This window comes from Myxine glutinosa, chromosome 11, assembly GCF_964187855.1.
Source record: "Myxine glutinosa chromosome 11, kmMyxGlut1.1, whole genome shotgun sequence".
Taxonomy (NCBI): Eukaryota; Metazoa; Chordata; class Myxini; order Myxiniformes; family Myxinidae; genus Myxine; species Myxine glutinosa.
This window is the reverse complement of record NC_136271.1, coordinates 32,489,213-32,511,843: the sequence shown is the minus strand read 5'-3', so window position 1 is coordinate 32,511,843 and position 22,631 is coordinate 32,489,213. Positions and strand designations below refer to the sequence as shown.

At 44.5% G+C, this 22,631-nt stretch overlaps 1 protein-coding gene across 1 annotated transcript in view; it reads left to right on the top strand.

The window, feature by feature from the left end:
- Window positions 1-73: 73 nt before the first annotated feature.
- The window catches only part of KMT2E (lysine methyltransferase 2E (inactive)), a gene marked incomplete in the record, with an annotated part of 163,155 nt that continues 140,597 nt past the window's right edge, over window positions 74-22,631 (top strand). The window contains 2 exon segments of the mRNA XM_068130422.2: window positions 74-211; window positions 18,873-19,047. Coding sequence (XP_067986523.2) covers window positions 18,977-19,047 — 71 coding nt within the window.

Genomic DNA, 22,631 nt, shown 5'->3' with positions numbered 1-22,631 from the left:
CTGAAAGCGCGGGTGAACGCAGAGGAACAACCTGTGTTTTCTGTACGTTTTACTGCAAACGTGACGAGGACTGCACGAGGAGAAAGCCGTTGTACTCGCATTTTGCCATGGTAGTGCGTTCGCCCTGAAGCCTTGGTTTGTTGTGGTTTTGCTTGGCTTGCGTGAGGGCCTCTCGTTGGCTCTTCGCCTCTTTTGAGGCAATTTCTGTGAGGTAAGCGATTTGATGTTACGGTGGGGGTTCCTCTCACCGTATGTTGACATCTGCATGCATGATAATAACGAAAATATCGATGATTCGACCTTTATTTATATGTGACTGAAACTATGTACTGCGTTTATTTATTATCGAGACAGATCGTAAGAGGGTGAGGGAGGCAGAGAGAGTGAGGGTGAGGGAGGAAGAGAGAGTGAGGATGAGGAAGGCAGAGAGCGAGTGAGGGTGAGTGAGGCAGAGAGAGAGAGTGAGGGTGGTAGAGAGAGAGTGAGGGTGGTAGAGAGAGAGTGAGGGTGGTAGCGAGAGAGTGAGGATGGTAGAGAGAGAGTGAGGGTGGTAGAGAGAGAGTGAGGGTGGTAGAGAGAGAGTGAGGGTGGTAGAGGGAGAGTGAGGGTGGTAGAGGGAGAGTGAGGGTGGTAGAGAGAGAGTGAGGGTGGTAGAGAGAGAGTGAGGGTGGTAGAGAGAGAGTGAGGGTGGTAGAGAGAGAGTGAGGGTGGTAGAGAGAGAGTGAGGGTGGTAGAGAGAGAGTGAGGGTGGTAGAGAGAGAGTGAGGGTGGTAGAGAGAGAGTGAGGGTGGTAGAGAGAGAGTGAGGGTGGTAGAGAGAGAGTGAGGGTGGTAGAGAGAGAGAGAGTGAGGGTGGTAGAGAGAGAGTGAGGGTGGTAGAGAGAGAGTGAGGATGGTAGAGAGAGAGTGAGGATGGTAGAGAGAGAGTGAGGGTGGTAGAGAGAGAGTGAGGGAGGATGAGGGAGAGGGTGAAAAAGCGTGAGAGAGAAAGACGGAGACTGTGAGAGAGCGAGAGAAAGACGGAGACTGTGAGAGAGCGAAAGAAAGACGAAGACGCTGAGGGAGCGAGAGAAAGACGGATATTGTGAGAAAGCGAGGGAAAGACTGTGAGGGAGCGAGGTAAAGATTGTGAGGAGGCGAGGGAAAGACGGAGATTGTGAGGAAGCGAGGGAAAGACTGTGAGGTAGCGAGGGAAAGACGGAGACTGTGAGGGAGCGAGGGAAAGGCTATGAGGAGGCGAGGAAAAGACGGAGATTGTGAGGTAGCGAGAAAAAGACTGAGGGAGCGAGGGAAAGACTATGAGGAGGCGAGGGAAAGACGGAGATTGTGAGGAGGCGATAAAAAGATTGTGAGGTGGCGAGGGAAAGACGGAGACTGTGAGGGAGCGAGGGAAAGAGTCAAAGACGGAGACTGTGAGGGAGCGAGGGAAAGACTGAGACTGTGAGGGAGCGAGGGAAAGACAGAGGCTGTGAGGGAGCGAGGGAAAGACGGAGGCTGTGAGGGAGCGAGAGAAAGACGGAGACTGTGAGGGAGCGAGGGAAAGACGGACTCTGAGGGAGCGAGGGAAAGACGGGCTCTGTGAGGGAGCGAGGGAAAGACTGTGAGGAAGCGAGGAAAAGACGTAGACTGTGAGGGAGCGAGGGAAAGACGGAGGCTGTGAGGGAGCGAGGGAAAGACACGGTGAGTGTGAGAGAGAGAGGGCGACACGGTGAGTGTGTGAGAGAGAGAGAGGGCAACACGGTGAGTGTGTGAGAGAGAGAGAGAGAGGGCGACACGGTGAGTGTGTGTGAGAGAGAGAGAGGGCGACACGGTGAGTGTGTGTGAGAGAGAGAGGACGACACGGTGAGTGTGTTTGAGAGAAAGAGGGCGACACGGTGAGTGTGTGTGAGAGAGAGAGGGCGACACGGTGAGTGTGTGTGAGAGAGAGAGGGCGACACGGTGAGTGTGTGTGAGAGAGAGAGGGCGACACGGTGAGTGTGTGTGAGAGAGAGAGGACGACACGGTGAGTGTGTGTGAGAGAGAGAGGACGACACGGTGAGTGTGTGTGAGAGAGAGAGGACGACACGGTGAGTGTGTGTGAGAGAGAGAGAGGACGACACGGTGAGTGTGTGTGTGACTGTGAGAGAGAGGACGACACGGTGAGTGTGTGTGAGAGAGAGAGAGGACGACACGGTGAGTGTGAGAGAGAGAGAGGACGACACGGTGAGTGTGAGAGAGAGAGAGAGGACGACACGGTGAGTGTGTGTGAGAGAGAGAGGGCGACACGGTGAGTGTGTGAGAGAGAGAGAGGACGACACGATGAGTGTGAGAGAGAGAGAGAGAGAGAGAGAGAGAGGACGACACGTTGAGTGTGTGTGAGAGAGAGAGAGAGAGAGGACGACACGTTGAGTGTGTGTGAGAGAGAGAGAGGACGACACGGTGAGTGTGAGAGAGAGAGAGAGGACAACACGGTGAGTGTGAGAGAGAGAGAGAGAGAGAGAGAGAGAGAGAGAGAGAGAGAGAGAGAGAGAGAGAGAGAGAGAGAGAGAGAGAGAGAGAGAGAGAGAGAGAGAGAGAGTGTGTGTGTGTGTGTGTGTGTGTGTGTGTGTGTGTGTGTGTGTGTGTGTGTGTGTGTGTGTGAGAGAGAGAGAGAGGACGACACGGTGAGGGTGTGTGAGAGAGAGAGGACGACACGAGTCACATCCTGTGAGATGGAGAGAGTGAGTGACAGAGGCGGAGGAGTTGAGAACGAGGCACGCACATTCACGGTAGAGTGGGCTGGAGTGTGTTCGGTTTATATGAGAGTGCGAGACAGACACAAAGGAAATGTGCTATTTTAAGAGAATGAGGGATTGTGTTGGGCAGGAGAGAGAGGAGCATTTGGCAGGAATGGAGAAACACTGTCATGCAATTGTTCATGCTGTTGGAAGTGAGACTGAAGGAGTGCGTGTGGGGGATAGATCGAGAGAGTGCGCTGTGGTGAGTTGGCGTGCGGTTGCGTTTCTGAGGATACTAAAGTGTATGTGTAGGGAGGGAGCCGGAGGTGTGCCTATCCGTGTTTGTGGGAGGTAAGTCACTGGGAGTGAGTGAGCGAATGAATGAATGAATAAGTGAGTGAATATCGTGGGATGATTAAAAAATATTTCCCTGGAGGAAGATACTTTGATGTGTTTGTGAGATGGGTAGTTCAAAGGAAATGTGCATTTGTGAAATTGAGGTAAACACGGGTGTGCTTGTCCATTGCAGTATAGAACCACCTTTGGAGGCCATTTTCCCCCGTTGGCCTTTTTCGGGCACAGTGGCCCCCTTTTTGAAGCAATGTTTTATGGCCGGATGCTCTTCCTGCTGCCAACCCTGTTGGTTGCCTCTTGCAACACACAGGGAATTACCAGTGAGCTGGTGCTCAATTTTCCGACCTCGGAAGGATGACAGGCTGAGTCAACCCCCCTGGCGTTAATTCAGCGATCGACCAGGATTCGAACCCAGGATCCTAGGTATCCCAAGCCGGCACCCTAACCGCTAAGCCAACATCAGGCTTTGTCCATTGCAGTATGTTAATTGTAAACAATTTGACAAGATTAGGTTAACGTTTCCGGGTAGTTTGTCTTGGTTGTATGTTCATCATATTCGTTTCTAATTATTAATAAACCCACCAATTGCTCTTTTTGACACCCTGGTTTTCCTTTCTTTTTCCCACCCTTCACAAACTCTTTTTACCCTCGCCTGAGGAGAAGGTATTGCATTTAAGTACGTTTGTCTGTCTGTTTGTGATCCCTGGTGTTGGGCTAGCGGCTAGGGCAGCTTAGGGTCCTAGGATCCTGGGTTCGAATCCCGGTCGATCGCTGAATTAACGCCAGGGGGGTTGACTCAGCCTGTTCATCCTTCCGAGGTCGGCAAATTGAGTACCAGTTCACTGGTAATTCCCTGCTTGTCGTAAAAGGCGACAAACAGGGTTGGCGGCAGGAAGGGCATCCGGCCGTAAAACATTGCTTTAAAAAGGGGACCAAAAAACAACAACAACCACGGTGCCCGAAAAAGGCCAACCCCCCGCTTTGCGGGGAAAAATGGCCTCTAAAGGTGTTTTTTTTTTTTTTTTGTCTGTCTGTTTGCCCGCACAGAAGAAATATGATTTTCTGTGCAACCGTTGGTCCGATTGACAGGAAATTTTCACCATAGGTGCACATCCAGTCTCCACCTGTATAATTTTAAAATTATAATTATGACGTCATAGGTCACGTGGTATGGCCGCCATCTTGGAAAAACCGAAAAACTTTACACAATCTCCGAAAGCGCTGCATAGAAAAAAATTGTGACATGGCTCATTGTAAAGAACTCTCCATGGGGAATAAAATATGCTCATGATGATGTCATAGGTGCCTCCATTATGATGTCATAATTCGACAAGTACAAAACTTCATATGATAAAGATGAAATTTCTTAAGCATCATCTCGGGATAAATTGGTGGAGAAAAAAAATATTGATGATGTCCTCGGTCACGTGGTTCGGCCGCCATCTTGGAAAAACCGAAAACATTTGCACCTCTATATCTCTGAAAGCACTGCATAGATAAAATTGAGACATGGCTCATTGTAAAGCACTCCATGTGGAATAACAAATGCTATTGTTAATGATGTCATAGGTGCCACCATTATGACGTCATAATTAGACAAGTACAAAACGTCATCCGATCAAGATGAAATTTATTGAGCATCATCTTGGGATAAATTGGTGATTTGTTTTAACACAAAAGCCTTAAAAATCATTGAAAATACGTCCTGGCGAGGGTCTGCAATCTGATTGCTCTTTCTTTCTTTTTTTTCCCTTAAAATAACCATATATTTACATCCGTCACCGAAGGTGGACGGAGGTTATGTTTTCACACCTGTATGTATGTCTGTCTGTCTGGTCTGTCTGTGCACAGGATATCTCAAAAAGTTAAGGCCGGATTCGGACAAAACTTGGTGGACAAGTTGGGTGGGTGATGAGGACAAATTGATTCTATTTTGGTGAAGATCCGGATCCAGATCCGAGTATTTTTTAAGTGATTCTTCACCATCATGTGACAGGGCAAAAAACATTATATTGCACGATATCTCAAAAGGTTGTGTCAAAACTTGGTGGATGAGTTGGGTTGGTGACACAAACAAACCAATTCGATTTTGGTTCAGGTCCAGATCCATATCCCGCCTATCAGTATCGGATACAAAACCTAAACTGTTCACTTGTTCAGCCTGGCAGAGGTGTGTGCTCTGCCGAATGCCGTTGTAGTTTGTACCTGTAATGTATCCTTCTGGATGGAGGTGATTTGATCATACTGGAAGAAATCTATTCCCCATGTCCTTTGGCTCTTTGGGTTGTTTTTGTCGTGCGTTCTTCTGTGTTGCTGGTGAGAGCTCGACTTATCTTTGAAAATGATCTTGATGAAGGCGATGCTGGTTGTCTCCCCTTTTGGTCGTGTTTTATTTATTTATTTATTTATTTATTTATTTATTTATTTTAATGCTGTAAAATTTAATTGCACGTCTCACTTTTAACTTTGACTATTTGAATTTCCACTGCATCTTCAATGGCTTGATCTATCTGAATCTACTTCTCAGTTTAAATACAGCTTAAGGCTGTTACCGGAGCAATGATGAAGGGTTAATAACCGAAACGTCAGCTTCTCCTTGCTTGTCATCGTTTCCCACGGTGGTTAGCATACGTCAGTCTTGTCAATTTCATCCATTGTTCTACCTGTTGGTCAAGTCGATCTGCGTGATCAAACAGGATCTAATGTTCCTTGGTCGGACAATTTTGTTCTCCCCCACCGACCCTACTCGAGTTAACCCCTATATGCTAGGAGTAGGCCGAGTAGCGACGACTTGCAATTCGAAGCCATTTTGTTTCCATCGAGTGTGGCACACCGAACCCGTACCCATTGTGCATGAAGCCTGATGTGTCCATTTTGTAATTGATTTAACATTAAAATATATCGCACAAACCGTGGCAAAATGTAAAGCTCGAGCAAAGGTTCACAATCGTGACATACGTAGTGACAGAATTCAGACATGCAGAAATGAATGCACATCATGCATCCATGCTAGATGCATACACCATATAGAGTAGAAAATTTGAAAAGATAACGATTGTGGGGAGTGGGGGCGGAGAAGAGAGAGCTTGTGAAGATCGACTGATTGAGAGATGTTGCGTGCTCTGCCTGAAGGTAGGTCCTTGACTGCTTGCTTGGCAAGGATGATGCTGTGTGTGGTTTGCCATTGCCTTCCCAGCAGTTAGTCAGGGCAGGAATTTGTAATTTGTTCATGGTGCCGGTGAAGTAAGTTATTCTTGGTGAAGTACTCATCGCCTTTTTTTGGCGAAGGACACTGTGGGATCTTTAACATCCACCAACTAATGATAGCAGACAGGACACCCGGCTTAACATCAATTTGAGGGACGAGATGGCATAAACCTTGATGAATCATTGTTTGTAGCCGAGTCAGGTTTCAAACTCAGGATAAACAGCTTGGAGACAAGTATGTGTGCCTCTCAGCCATCCTGCCAGCCCTATGAAACGATATGGAAAGGGAAAGTTATTCTTTGCAATCGAATGGAACAATAAAGAAGGAATAAAAGAGGGCTGTATTAAAATGGAGATGCGTCATAAATGAAGAAATTATTTTTTTCCATCTCTTCATTTATTTTAACACAAGTACTGTACCACAGAAAAAATGTATGTACATGTAATCATCACATGCTGAAAACATGCATGTACATGTAATCCTTCACATGCTGAAAACATGCATGTACATGTAATCCTTCACATGCTGAAAACATGCATGTACATGTAATCCTTCACATGCTGAAAACGTGCATGTACATGTAATCCTTCACATGCTGAAAACATGCATGTACATGTAATCCTTCACATGCTGAAAACATGCATGTACATGTAATCCTTCATATGCTGAAATACATGCATGTACATGTAATCCTTCACGTGTACTGAAAACATGCTTGTACATGTAATCCTTCACATGTGCTGAAAACATGCATGTACATGTAATCCTTCATGTCTGCTGAAAACATGCATGTACATGTAATCCTTCATGTGTACTGAAAACATGCATGTACATGTAATCCTTCACATGCTGAAAACATGCATGTACATGTAATCCTTCACATGCTGAAAACATGCATGTACATGTAATCCTTCACATGCTGAAAACATGCATGTACATGTAATCCTTCACATGCTGAAAACATGCATGTACATGTAATCCTTCACATGCTGAAAACATGCATGTACATGTAATCCTTCACATGCTGAAAACATGCATGTACATGTAATCCTTCACATGCTGAAAACATGCATGTACATGTAATCCTTCACATGCTGAAAACATGCATGTACATGTAATCCTTCACGTGTACTAAAAACATGCATGTACATGTAATCCTTCACGTGTACTGAAAACATGCTTGTACATGTAATCCTTCACATGTGCTGAAAACATGCATGTACATGGAATCCTTCATGTGTACTGAAAACATGCATGTACATGGAATCCTTCACTCTAATATTTTCATCAAATCTCTTATCTTCCATGCTTTCCCTTTTCCCACAGTTGCTAATAGACCCTCTATTACCCTTGTTTTCTCCATTTTTCTCCCACTCTTCTGATTCCTCCAAGTTGTTTGGAGGCAACACACCTAAAATACAAATACAGTTTTGCTATTAGGGGAGGCTAAAGGCAAATGGATCCTGAATTATTTTGAAATTAACCATGTCATGCACCAAACCATGTTGCTAACCAATGTCAACAACACTTCCACTTTTTTTTTTTTTTTTTGGTATACTGAATCGAGGCTCGTGAAAGAGCTAACATTTACTTCACAAACAAATCAACCAGACACACAAAATATATAAAAAGAGGGAGCGGAAAACAAGATGGGGAGAGAAGGGGAAGCACACAAACACAACATTTGAGAGCAGGGAGATGTGTGGAAGGGAGAGGGCTTGGGGGGAGGAGGCGTGGGAAGGGGGGGGGGGTGGGTGAAGTATAAAACACAAGGGCACCAAGGACTTCCAGGACAGAAGTTGGTATTTCAAAAAAGTGGAATTGGGGTGAAATTAGCGGGGGTAGAAAAGATCAAGGTTTTGGATGGGGGAAGATACGAGATGGTGGTGAACAGCTGTTTTAAAGACCTGGAGGGTGGAGTGGGATTGAAGAGAGTGAGGGAGTTTGTTCCAGAGGCGGGAGAAAAGAGGAATGAAGGAGTGAAGGTGAGCAGAGAGTCTTGATTTTGGCAGTTTGACCATAAGAGGGTTGCAGGCAGATCTTGTGCGACCTGTAGGAATATTTGCGGGACAGAGCCCAGAGAGAGCTGGGGGGGGGGGGGGGCAAGGCCAGAGAGGAGTCGGTAGAAGACGGAAAGACCACCAACCTGCCTGCGGTGAGTGAGTGAGAGGCCCTTGGAGTTAGCTTCATCGCGGGAGATTCCAATGATTCTGAATGCTTTGGTTTCAACAGCGTGAAGACGAGCTAGGTGTGAGGCAGGAGCACCAACCCAGAGGGGAGAGCAGTATTCCATTGAGCTGCGGATGAAAGCCTTGTATGTGGTGAGGAGCTCAGGTGTGCCAAGGAAGGACTTCGCACGACGGAGGATGCCCAGTCGGCGACTGGCTTTGGAGGCCAGATTTGAAATGTGGTTTTCCCAGGAAAGATCATGGCAGATAGTGAGACCCAAAAGCTTGAGTGAACAGAACTTCTTGGAGAGGATTATTCAGAAAGTGGATGGGAGAGTTGTCCAGTCTGTCTTTTCGGAGAGACATCGTAAGAGTGTGAGATTTGTCAGGATTGAAAGACATAATATAACACAAGAAAGACAGAAAGACATAACATAAAGAAAGACAAAGACAGACATTTATCCACTTATTTGGATAAATAAATAAACATGCATTACAGACACACCGACTTTACCAGGATGCGACACATTATAAGCGACTTTACCAGGATGGTCTTGATAAGTCATACATTATTACCTCAGCCATCACAGGTGGATGGAGGTTATGGTTTCACCCCTGTCTGTCTATTTGTCTGTTTGTTTGTCAACAAGATATCGCAAAAAGTTTGGACAGATCCGGACGGAATTTTGCGGAGAGGTTGGATCTTGCGTGTACATGTAATGTACATTGTACAATTGGTCCGATTTTGGTGAGGATCAGGATCCGGCAAGTAGATTTTTTGTCCCCCGTCGCTGGGGGACTATGGCTTTCCCCTCCGTCCATGTGTCCGTCCGTGCGTGTGTGCGGCGTGCGTAAGCGAAGGACCGCATTCGAATTTGGTGTGGGTGCAACCCACGTCAAAATCCAAGATGGCCGCCGCCATGTATGTCTGATGCCATGTATGTCTGAACCTTGTAACCTGCATATCTTGAAAAATAAACGAAGTACCAACTTCTAATTTGGTATGTGGGTGTATCTCGGCATAAGGAAGAACGCTTTTGAAAATTGGGTCGCCACGTCAAAATCCAATATGGCCGCCACCATATATATGTCTGAACCTTGTGAGCGAAATATCTTGAAAAATAAGCGAAGTACCAACTTCTAATCTGTTGTGTGGGTGTATCTAGGCACAAGGACGAACGCTATTGAAAATTGGGTCGCCACGTCAAAATCCAAGATGGCCGCCGCCATGTATGTCTGATGCCATGTATGTCTGAACCTTGTAACCTGCATATATTGAAAAATAAGCGAAGTACCAACTTCTAATCTGGTGTGTGGGTGTATCTAGGCATAAGGAAGAACGCTATTGAAAATTGGGTCGCCACGTCAAAATCCAAGATGGCCACCGCCATGTATGTCTGAACCTTGTGAGATGAATATCTTGAAAAATAAGCGAAGTACCAACTTCTAATCTGGTGTTTGGGTGTATCTCGGCATAAGGACGAACGCTATTGAAAATTGGGTCGCCACGTCAAAATCCAAGATGGCCGCCACGATGTATGTCCGACACTTGTGAGATGAATATCTTGAAAAATAAGCGAAGTACCAACTTCTAATTTGGTATGTGGGTGTATCTCGCCATAAGGAAGAAGGCTATTGAAAATTGGGTCGCCACGTCAAAATCCAAGATGGCCGCCGCCATGTATGTCTGAATCTTGTGAGAAGAATATCTTGAAAAATAAGCGAAGTACCAACTTCTAATTTGGTGTGTGGGTGTATCTCGGCATAAGGAAGACCGCTATTGTAAAGTGGGTCGCCACGTCAAAATCCATGACGGCCGCCACCATATATATATGTCTGAACCTTGTGAGCGAAATATCTTGAAAAATAAGCGAAGTACCTTCTGGTGTGTGGGTGTATCTAGGCATAAGGAAGAACGCTATTGAAAATTGGGTCGCCACGTCAAAATCCAAGATGGCCGCCTCCATGTTTGTCTGACCCTTGTGAGCGAAATATCATATCATAGCATGTTTTCTGCGTGTTCCTGTTCCACTTTGTCAAGTCACATCACTTCCCTGACGGGGGACCTAGGCGTAACGCTTGTTTTAAAGTGATTCTTCACCATTGGGAGATTGGGCTAAAACCGACATATAGCAGGATATCTCAAAAAGTTATGGACGGATTTGGACAAAACTTGTTGGAAAGGTTGTGTGTGTGACAGGGAGTAATCGATTTGATTTTGGTGAAGATCTGAATATGGATTTGGATATGAGAATGATTTAATTTTAAAGTGATTCTCCACCATTGAGAGATTGGGCTAAAAGCGATATATAACATGATATTCTAAAAAGTTATGGACGAGTTATGACTAAACGTGGTGGACAAGTTTGACAGGTGACGAGAACAAGCCGATTCGATTTTGGTTCAGGTTCGAATCCAGATCCGGCCTATCGTTGGGATACAAAACATAAACTGTTGAGCTTGGCGGAGGTGTGTGCTCTACCGAGTGCCGTTCTAGTCTATAGATGTTTTGATGATTATTTGTGTCTTTTTACAAGTTAAACCCAACTGTCAACTACAATATAATTACAGCGCCATGCCTGGTGTTGGCTTAATGGTTGAGGTGGATGGCTTAAGATGCCAGGGTCTTGCGTTTGAGCCCCCCTGTCATGCATTTGGAATAGCAACAGGTGGGTTAACTCGGCCTGTCATCCTTCTGAGGTCGGCAAAATGGATACTAGCTTACTGGAAACAGGGGCACTGCATCAGCGGCACAGCTGCACTCGCAGCGATGATGCAACCAGCAGCCCTAAGCTGCCTACAAAATGATGATTATTGTTATTATTGGTAAAAAGTCCAGCAAAACGGACGGGTTGGGGCAGTTTATTCGACGGTGCAGCTTCGTGAGCTTGCCAAAGTCTGAAGCCTCAGGCCTAGTGCCAGGTGTGCAATATATGCCAGGGTCGAGGCGATGCCAGGTGTGTATCTACTTTATTTATTAGACGTTCTACGAATGTAAATGAACAATCGTTTTACTCTGCGCTCACTAGCCTTTCAGGTTGTGGTACGCTACCCTTTTGATTTTGCTCAGATTATTGTCCCCCGTCGCCCAGCGTAGCGAAAGGGGGACTATGGCTTTCCCCTCCGTTCGTGTGTCCGTCCGTCCGTCCGTGCGTGCGTGTTTGCGTGCGGGCGTGCGTAAGCGAAGGACCGCATTCAAATTTGGTGTGTGGGTGCAACCCACGTCAAAATCCAAGATGGCTGCCACCATGTATGTCTGATGCCATGTATGTCTGAACCTTGTGAGATGAATATCTTGAAAAATAAGCGAAGTACCAACTTCTAATCTGGTGTGTGGGTGTATCTCGGCACAAGCAAGAAGGCTGTTTAAAATTGTCGCACGTCAAAATCCAAGATGGCCGCCGCCATGTATGTCTGAACCTTGTGAGCGAAATATCATATATCATGTTTTCTGCGTCTTCCATTTTGTCAACTCACATCACTTCACCGACGGGGGACCTAGGCGTAACGCTTGTTTTTTTAGGGTACCTCGTGTGCGTCTAATGCTACCCTATTGTTTCCCTCACCTGAGGAGAGGATATTGCATTTGAGTCCGTTTGTCTGTTTGATACTTGGCAAAAACATTTTTTTTGCAAGTATGTTGATCACTCCGGTTTGTGTGTGTGTTTGTTACCCACGCCAGAGGAGAGAGTATTGCATTTGAGTCCGATGTTTGTCTATCTGTCTGTGTGTCTGTCTGTTTGTCCACACAGAATAAATATGATTTTCTCTGCAACCGTTGGTCCGATTGGCAGGAAATTTTCAACATAGGTGCAACTCCACCTGTATAATTTTCTAATGATAATTATGATGCCATAGATCACGTGGTTCGGCCGCCATCTTGGAAAAACCGAAAAACTTTGCGCCTCTATCTCTCCAAAAGTGCTGAATAGAAAAAATTGAGACATGGCCCATTGTGAAGAACTCTCTCCGTGGGGAATAAAATATGTTAATGATGATGTCATAGGTGCCTCCATTATGACGTCATAATTCTACAAGTACAAAACTTCATCCGATCAAGATGAAATTTATTGAGCATAATCTAGGAATAAATTAGTTTAGGGGAAAAAATGACGTCATCAGTCACGTGCTTCGGCCGCCATATTTGTTTTAACACAAAAGCCTTAAAAAACACTGAAAATACATCCATCCTGGTGAGGATTTGCAATCTCTGATGTTTGTTTGTGTGTTTGTAAGTCCACTCACTTAAACTTGCCTACAGGTCACAATTTTAAACCGATCTTCACGAAACTTTCGTGGTCCGACAAAATCTTATATATTTTTGAGGTCAAAAGGTCAACATAGGCGAAAGGTCAACCACTTTTTTTCGAATCTCTAAAATCCTCAATTTTCATCCGATTGACTTGAAATTTAAATAAGATTTACATATCAGCTAACTGAATTCAACCACCAACTATTTTTGAGATCAGCATAGGCCAAACGGTCAACATAGGCCAAAGGTCAACCACTTTTTTTCAAATTTCTAAAATCCTCAATTTTCATCAGATTGACTTGAAATTTGAATAGGATTTACATATCGGCAAACTGAATTAAACCACCAACTATTTTTGAGATCAGCGTAGTAGGCCAAAAGGTCAACAGGCCAAAGGTCAACCACTTTTTTTTCAAATTGCTAAAATCCTTAATGTACATCTGATTGACTTGAAATTTTAATAGGATTTACAAATCAGCGAACTGAATTCAACCAACAACTATTTTTGAGATCGGAATAGGCCAAAAGGTCAACAACAAACAATTTCAAATTTCTAAAATCCAAAATTTTCATCTGATTGACTTGGAATTTGAATGGGATTTTCATTTCAGCGAACTGAATTCAACCACCAACTCTTTTTGAGATCAACATAGGCCAAAAGGTCAACATAGACCAAAGGTCAGCAACAATTTCAAATTTCGAAAATCCTCAATTTTCATCCGATTGACCTGAAATTTGAATAGGATTTTCATATTGGCTAACTGAATTCAATCACCAACTATTTTTTTGATCAATGTAGGTCACAATGTCAACATAGGTCAACCACTTTTTTCAAACTTCTAAAATCCTCAATTTTCATCCGATTGACTTGAAATTTGAAAAGGATTTTCATATCTGCTTGGTGAAACCAACCACCAACTGTTTTTGAGGTCATCATAGGCCAAAAGGTCAACATAGGCCATATTGTGAATTTTCATCTGATTAAGTTAAACTTTGAAGATGATTTGCATATCAAGTCACTAAATTCAACCACTAATTATTTTTGAGGTCAAAAGGATGCTCTACTGAGTGCCATTCTACTTTGTTCTGTTTTGCTAAGTGTCGCTCCATGAGTGATTTTTTTGTGTCTGTCTGTTTGCCCTCACATAATAATATGATTTTCTCTGCAACCGTTGGTTCAATTGACAGGAAATTTTTAAAATGGAAACTCCACTTGTTGAATTTTTGAATGATATTTATGATGTCATAAGTCATGTGGTATAGGCGCCATCTTGGAAAAAAACGAAAAAATTTGCACCTCTATATCTCCGAAAGCCATGCATAGAAAAAACTAAGCCATGGCTCATTGTAAAGAACTGTCCATGTGGAATAACATATGTTAATGATGATGTCATATGTGCCTCCATTATGACGTCATAATTCGACAAGCACAACACTTCATCCAATCAAGATGAAATTTCTTGAGCATCATCTCGGGATAAATTGGTGGAGAAAAAATAGGTTGTGGGTACCTCTCTAATGGTAAAATAATGATGTGGGTATGTGGGTACCTTCTCTCACCAGCCATGGCGCCTCAAAACCTCTTCAGCAAAGGACTTCTGCGACTCACTGGGATTGACACAATCTGTCAATTTCCCGACCCGGATCTCAGTCAATAGGACATCATCTCTTCTAGACTTGGTTATGACCAACTTCCCTGCAAATGTCTGCTGTTCTTCTTCTGCTCCAATCGGTTCATCTGATCATGTGCTTGTTAAAGTGGACATCTGTCTGGCCATTCTCAGAGAGCCTCCTCAGCATCGACGAGTCTGACATTTCACTCAGGCCGACTGGCACGGTCTTCAAGCAGCCATCAATCACCTGGACTGGTCTCCCATCTCCACTGCCTCTGACATTAATTCATCCTGGGAATTTTTCAAAAGAAAATTACTCTCCCTCATGCACAGATTTATCCCATCCCGTCTTCAGTTGTCATACCCTTCCTCCCGTCTGTGATACACAGAATTTTGTGGTGAGGCAGTTGCCATGAAACAACTTGCCTTTGCCTCTTGGAAGGCTAATCCAACTGAAGGCAATCTCAGTTCCTTTCACAAAGCCCGGAACAAGTGTGTGTCGACCCTCAGGAGAGCCAGGAAACAATATCTCTCTACTCTCAAGACTGAACTCTCAAACCTGTCTCCTTTTTCCACATCCTGGTGGAGTCTGGTCAAATCTTTTTCTGATGTTTGTTCCCCTTCCATCCCCTCCCTTACCACAAACGGATATATAGCTGACTCTGCATGAAAAAGCTGAATGCCTCCACTCTGTGTTTGCCTCAAAATATTGTGTCCCAAACCCATCTCTCTCTGTACCCACCTTACCCAGTCGAACCCAGCTGCTCCTGGACTCTGTGTCCTTCTCTCCTGACAAGGCTGAGAAGTTTCTGTCAAACCTCGCCTCTGATTCTGCAATTGGACCAGATGGCATCGGCCCACAAGTCTTAAAATCCTGCTCTGCCGCTCTTTCACACCCTCTCTGCAAAAACAGATCCTTGCAACTACAGACCAATCAGCCTGCTCCCTCATCGCTTCCATCATCGCTTCTGATATTAAATCCTTCTTCTTCTCCAATGGCATTACATGATCTCTGATCATAAATTTGGATTCAGATCAGGTCATTATACTCTGGACATGCTGCTTCTGCTGTCTCAACAATAGATGGAGGCCCTCAACGCCAAACAGGAAATCGGAGCTGTCTCCCTTGACATATCTCGTGCCTTCGATATGGTCTGGCACCCCGCTCTGCTCATCAATCTCTCCTCCTATGGTATCCATGGAAATCTCCACGCGTGGCTTGTGGACTTCCTTTCCGGTCGCGTCTGGCCCTGAATGGAATTCTCTCATCTCCCCTTCCTGTTCAGGCTGGAGTTCCTCAAGTCAGTGTTCTGGGCCCTGTGCTTTTTTTGGTATTTATCAATGATCTTTCCAACTCCCTGGAAAATCCTCTCTATCTCTTTGCTGATGACTCCACTCTCTGCTGCTCCATATCTCAATCCTCAGATCGGCAGGCAGCAACCTTCACTATCTGTAGACCTGGACAAAATCACAAACTGGTCAAACAAGTGGAACATGTCTTTCAATCCTGACAAATGTCACACTCTCACTATGTCTCTCCGTAAAGACCTGGAAAACCCTCCCATCTACTTTCCCAACAATCCTCTTGAAGAAGTTCTGTCACTCAAGCTTTTGGGTCTCACTATCTGCCATGATCTTTCCTGGGATAATCAGATTTCCAAGCTGGCCTCCAAAGCCAGTCGCTGACTGGGTATTCTCCGTCTTGCAAAGTCGTTCCTTGGCACACCTGAGCTCCTCACCTCCTCGCCTCACAAGGCTTTCATCCATAGCTCAATGGAATACTGCTCTCCACTCTGAGCTGGTGCTCCAGCCTAACACCTAGCTCGGCTTTACGTTGTAGAAAGCAAAGCTTTCAGGATCATTGGTATCTCCCGCGATGAAGCTGATTCTAAAGGCCTTTCACTGCAGGCAGGTAGGTGGTCTTTCTACCGACTCCTCTCTGGCTCACTCCCCCAGCTCTGTCTGTGCTGTGTCCCCCAAATATTCCTGCAGGACGCACAATAACTGCCAGCAACCCTCTTCTGGTGAAACTGCCAAAATCAAGACTCTCTGCTCACCTTCACTCTTTTGTTCATCTTTTTTCCTGCCTCTGGAACAAACTCCCCCACTCTCTTCATTCCCACTCCTCCCTCCAGGTCTTTAATAAGAGATGGTGGTGAACAGCTGTTCACCACCATCTCTTATCTTCCCCCATCCAAAACCTTGACCTTTTCTACCCCCATTAATACACCCCAAATCCACATCTTTCAATCTCCGACTTCATTCCTAAAATTCCTTGTAGTGTCAATTTGCTTTGTACCATGTACCCCTTCCCTCCCCCATCTGCCCCTGCCAGCCCCCTCCCTTCGAACAGATCTCCTGATATCCCTGTGCTCTACTGTTGTGCTTGTGTGCTTCCCTCTCTCTCCCCATCTTGTCTCCCCCCCTTTATTGTTTTATGAATCTGTTTGTTTTTTGCTTTTTTACGTGCTCATGTGTTCGATGTGCTACCTCTTAAATGAGCCTCGATCTTTATACCAAAAAAATATACATTTTTTTGATGACGTCATCGATCACTTGGTTCGGTCGCCATATTTGTTTTAATTCAAAAGCCTTAAAAACCACTAAAAATACGCCCTGGCGAGGGTCTGCAATCTCAGATTGCTCTTTCTCGTTTCTGTTCAGATTAGTATTATTATTATTATTCCGCCACAAGTTTTTTTGTTAAAGTTTATACCCTTTAAAATTCATTTTCACTGCAACCGTTCGTCCGATTTTCACTATAGGAGCGGTTACACCTGTATAATTTTTTATGCTGTTTATGACATCATCGGTCATGTGGTATTTGCACCATTTTGGAAAAACCGAAAAAATTTGGCAGGCTGTATCCCTGCGCATCGTAAGACGATGTATCCCTGCGAATTTGGCTGTATCCCTGCGCATCGTAAGACGCGACTAAGGGTTGGCGTCAGGAAGGGCATCCGGCCATAAAACATTGCCTCAAACAGGGAACCATGATTGTCATGGGGCCCGCAAGGCTACCCCCGCTCTAGCGGGGAAAAATGGCCTTAAAACGATCATTCATTCATTCATTTCATTCATTCACCTGGAACTAAATTCCGAGGAGCCTATGCGATGGCGCGTCGTCCATCCGTCAGTCCATAAACACTTGCAACTACTTATTCGAAACCGCTGATGGGATTGTCACCAAACTTGGCACAAATGATATTGGCACAATGACTTGGCATTGACACAAATTATTTGTTATGTTGTGACTAAAGTTTGTTCATGGCATAAAAAAAAATCAGGTTCTAAGGTGATCTACCGGGGGTCAAAGCGGATGCACGTTTGACCCCCCAAAATAGGAATATCCTTTTTCCTCTGAAACTACAAACACTATTTCGATGAAACTTTACCACAACCTTCATCACCTGTAATGTACCAATGTTTGTTCACGGTAATGAGAAAATCGAAGTCTATAGGGATCAACGGGGGAGGTCAAAGTGGCTCCAGGTTTGACCCCCCCAAAATAGATATTTGCTTTCTTCTCTGAAAGTACACACACGATTTAAAATTTAAATGAAACATTACCACAACCTTCACCACCCGTGGTGTGCCAAAGTTTGTTCACGGCATTTTAAAAATCTGCCCCTTTGGGGGTGTATGGGGTGGGGGGGTTACCCCCCAAAATAGGTATTTGCTTTCTTCTCAGAAACTACACATGCAATTCCAATGAAACTTTACCACAACCTTCATCATCTGTGATGTACCAATGTTTGTTCACGGCACTGAGTAAATCGAAGTCTATAGGGGTCAATGAGGGGGGTCAAAGTGGGTCCAGGTTTGACCCCCCCAAAATAAGTGTTTTTTTCTTTTTCTCAGAAACCACACATAATTATGATGAAACATGACCTCAACCTTCACCACCCATGATGTACCAAAGTTTGTTCACAGCATTAAAAAAACATTGGGGTCTAAGGTAGTCTATGGAGGGGTGGGGGAGGTTGCCCCCCCCCAATTTTTTTTTGTTTGTTTGTTTAAAGTCTTATGATTATGTTCGTATGATTGTACATGCTGCCCTGTCCTCTAGCAACCATTGAAATTAGTTAAAAATTCCATGATACAGTTTAAAATACCTTAGCCCAGGGATATTGCCCTTATGTTTATTATTCTTCCGCCGGATCTTCATAATATAATGGAACCTCCTCAAAATTATGCTATGTTGTAATCCTCCTCAAATCCTAATGGAACCTCCTCAAAATTACGGAATTTGATATGTTGTAATCAATAAAAATTTTCATAAATGACAAAAATGATAATTTGCATTTCCTACAATGTTTCACAGCACATTGCCAACTGAACATGGACCGAGAAGGGTTGCTCCCACCTGGGTGGAATTGCCCGCTAGTGTACAATAATGTTAATTCACCTGAAGACACTTTTATCTTTGCTGTATGTTTTTTGTGATGAATTGAACATGACCTTTACTTGAATTACTACTTATTTATTGGGTCTTTTGTGTTTTTCTTTCGATACCAGTTAATATTTTGTCACTTTTTCTGTTTAAATCTTTTTTAAATATTTTTTTATTGTTGCCTCCCAGGGTTGGTGCATGTAGCTGACTGCGATGAATGCCGTGGCTGTATCGCCTCGCTATTGCAGACACAAATGCATACAAGCAACTGACCGCTGCTATTGGTGTGCGACATGAGCGTTGTTATCCCTGGAGGCTCAATTTCGGCCCTTGTCTCATGCGCAGTGATGGCTGCTGGATCAGAGTGAGTGCTGATGGCGCTGTTAATGTCATCCATACAAGCAACTTCAGGGTGTTAAATTGGAACTTTTTTTCCTTTCTCTGGGGTCCAAATAGCTCCAGCTATGTGAATAAATGGTACCCAACTCCCATCATGACATTTAATTGCTTGAAGAAACATATCTTTGCAATGACAGACATTTATTGCTGTCTGATAAAAAGTAATTACTGTTATAAAAGTATCACTTTTAGTACGGAGAAAATACAAATGTAATGAATTGCACCATCTGGTGAGAAATTTCATACTAATCATCTTCTTCACTATCGGAGAAAGTATCGGCTGCATGAGGGTTGTACTGTTCAGCCAAGTTTTGAAGTGGTATTTAAAAAAAAAATTATTTATTTATTTTATATTTTATATTATTTTCAAGTTTTCAAGCCAACATCTCAAGTGGTACCCAAATTCTTCAGGGTCTGGAGGTGAAGTTGAAAAAAGGTGGATTTGGGATGTATTGACGGGGGTAGAAAAGATCAAGGTTTTCGAGAGGGGAAGATAAGAGATGGTGGTGAACAGCTGTTTTGAAGACCAGGAGGGAGGAGTGGGATTGAAGAGAGTGTGGGAGTTTGTTCCAGAGGGGGGAAAAAAGAGGAATGAAAGAGTGAAGGTAAGCAGAGAGTCTTGATTTTGGCAGTTTCATGAGAAGAGATCTTGTGCGTCCTGAAGGAATATTTGGGGGACAGAGTACAGAGAGAGCTGGGGGAGCTAGGCCAGAGAGGTGTCAGTAGAAGACAGAAAGACCACCAACCTGCCTGTGGTGAACGAGTGAAAGGTCCCCAGAATCGGCTTAATCGCGGGAGATATCAATGATTCTGAAAGCTTTGGTTTCATCAGCGTGAAGCCGAGCTAGATGTGAGGCAGGAGCACCAGCCCAGAGGGGAGAGCAGTATTCCATTGAGCTATGGATGAAAGCCTTGTATGTGGTGAAGAGTTGAGGTGTGCCAAGGAAGGATTTCGCACGACGGAGGATGGCCAGTCGGCGACTGGCTTTGGAGGCCAGCTTGGAAATGTGGTTTTCCCAGGAAAGAACATGGCAGATAGTGAGACCCAAAAGCTTGAGTGACAGAACTTCTTCAAGAGGATTGTTGAGAAAGTAGATGGGAGGGTTTTCCAGACTATCGTTTCGGAGAGACATAGTGAGGGTGTGGGGATTTGCCAGGATTGAAAGACCTGTTCCACTTGTTTGACTGGTTTGTGATTTTGTCCAGGTCGGCAGAGAGTGAATAGGCTGCTGCCTGCCATTCTGAGGGTTGAGATATGGAGCGGCCAGAGAGTAGAGTCATCAGCAAAGAGATGGAGAGGATTTTCCAGAGTGGGAGAGATCATTGATGAAGATTAGAAAAAGCACACAGCCCAGAACACTGCCATGATGAACTCCAGCCTGGACAGGAAGGGGGAGATGAGAGAATTACATTCAGGGCCACATGTTGACTATGACTGGAGAGGAAGTCTGCAAGCCATGCGTGGAGATTTCCTGGATACCATAAGAGCAGAGTTTGGAGAGCAGGGCATGGTGCCAGATTTTGTCGAAGGCACGTGATATGTCGAGGGAGACAGCTCTGATATCCTGGCTAGCGTTGAGGACCTCCATCCATTATTGAGACAGTAGAAGCAGCATGTCCAGCGTAGAGTGGCCTGGTCTGAATCCAAATTGATGATCCGAGATCAAGCCATTGGAGAAAAGGAAGGATTTAATATCAGAAGCGATGATAGATTCCATGACCTTACTGGAGATTGGGAGCAGGCTGATTTGTCTGTAGTTGGAAAAATCTCTTTTGAACAGATTTGACCAGGCGCCACCAGGATTTGGAGGAGGGAGACAGGTTTGAGAGTTCAGTCTTGAGATTAGAGAGATATAGTTTCGTGGCTCTCCTGACGGTAGACATATACTTACTCCAAGCTTTTAGAAAGGAACTGAAATTACCTTCAGTTGGACTTGCCTTCCATGAGGCAAAGGCAAGTTGTTTCAGGGCACTGCCTCACCACAAGATTCAGTGTACCATGGACAGGGGGAAGGGTATGACAACTGAAGACGAGATGGGATACATCTGTGCATGAGAGAGAGCAAATTTATTTGGAAAAAATCCCAGGTTGAGTTGCTGTCAGAGGCAGTAGAGATGGGAGACCAGTCCAGATGTTTTATGGCTGCTTGAATACCGTGCCAGTCGATCTGAGTGAAAAGCCAAACTCGTCGACGCTGAGGAGGCTCTCTGAGAATGGCCAGAGAGATGTTCATTTTAACAAGCATCTTATCCCATGAACCACTGGAGCAGAAGAAGAACAGCAGACATTTGCAGGGAAGTTAGTCGAAATCAAGTCAAGAAGAGATGATGTACCATTGACTGAGATCCAGGTCGGGAAATTGAGGATGTTGTCAGTCACAATGAGTCGCAGAAGTCCTATGCTGAGGTGTCATGGCAGGTGCGAGAGGTACCCACACCCGCCAACATTGGTACATTACGAGTGATGAAGGTTGTTGTCAAGTTTTGTCGCAACAATCGTGTGTAGCTTTGGAGAAAAGAGAAAATACCTATTTTTTGGGGGAGTGGGGGTGAAACCTCTCTGCCCCCACCCTCGTATGAGGTCAAAAACCTTAATGAGCGCAGATTTTGATGCAGTTCACGACACCTTCGTTCGGCATCAGATATGTAGCCTGTGGCCAAGTTTCATCAAAATCGTGTTTTTGGTTGATGAATTGAGTGACCTTTATTGTAATTAATTTATAAGCCAACCTACCTTCTTTCATTAATGCTTGGAACTGGTGCGACTGTCGCTTTGAATTATCGTTGGCCCTAGTCAACAATTTCCATCCATTTTTGGGCAAAATTCCACACTCTATCCCAACTTTTTTGGTTAAATTCCTTCAGTTTGTCATCTCCCCTGGCCCAGTCCTCCATGTGAATAATACACCGCATTTCACAAATTTTCAGTCATTTACTCAATGAAAAACAGAAAAACATTGACAAACTAGAAAGAGCAATCAGTGATTGCAGACCCTCGCTAGGACGTGCTTTCAGTGTTTTTTAAGGCTTTTGTGTTAAAACAAATATGGTGGCCGAACCACGCGACCGATGACATCATTTTTTTTCTCCACAAATTTATCCCGAGATGATGCTCAAGAAATTTCATCTTGATCGGATGAAGTTTTGTACTTGTCGAATTATGACGTCATAATGGAGGCACCAATGACATCATTAACATTTTATTCTCCATGGAGAGTTCTTTACAACTAGGGCATGCCCGTACTATATATAAGCTAGGACGTGCCCGTACGTGGGTGCCCGTTCCTTGCAAAAAAAAAAAAACTGCAAAAAAAAAAAAAACTGCAAAAAAAAAACAATGGTTTGGTCCATTCGCAACGACCACAGAACCCCCCCCCCTCTATTTACATGAATGGTTTGGTCCATTCGCAAAGCCAAAGCGAACGACCACAGAACCCCCCCCTCTATTTACATGAATGGTTTGGTCCATTCGCAAAGCCAAAGCGAACGACCACAGAACCCCCCCCCCCTCTATTTACATGAATGGTTTGGTCCATTCGCAACGGCAAA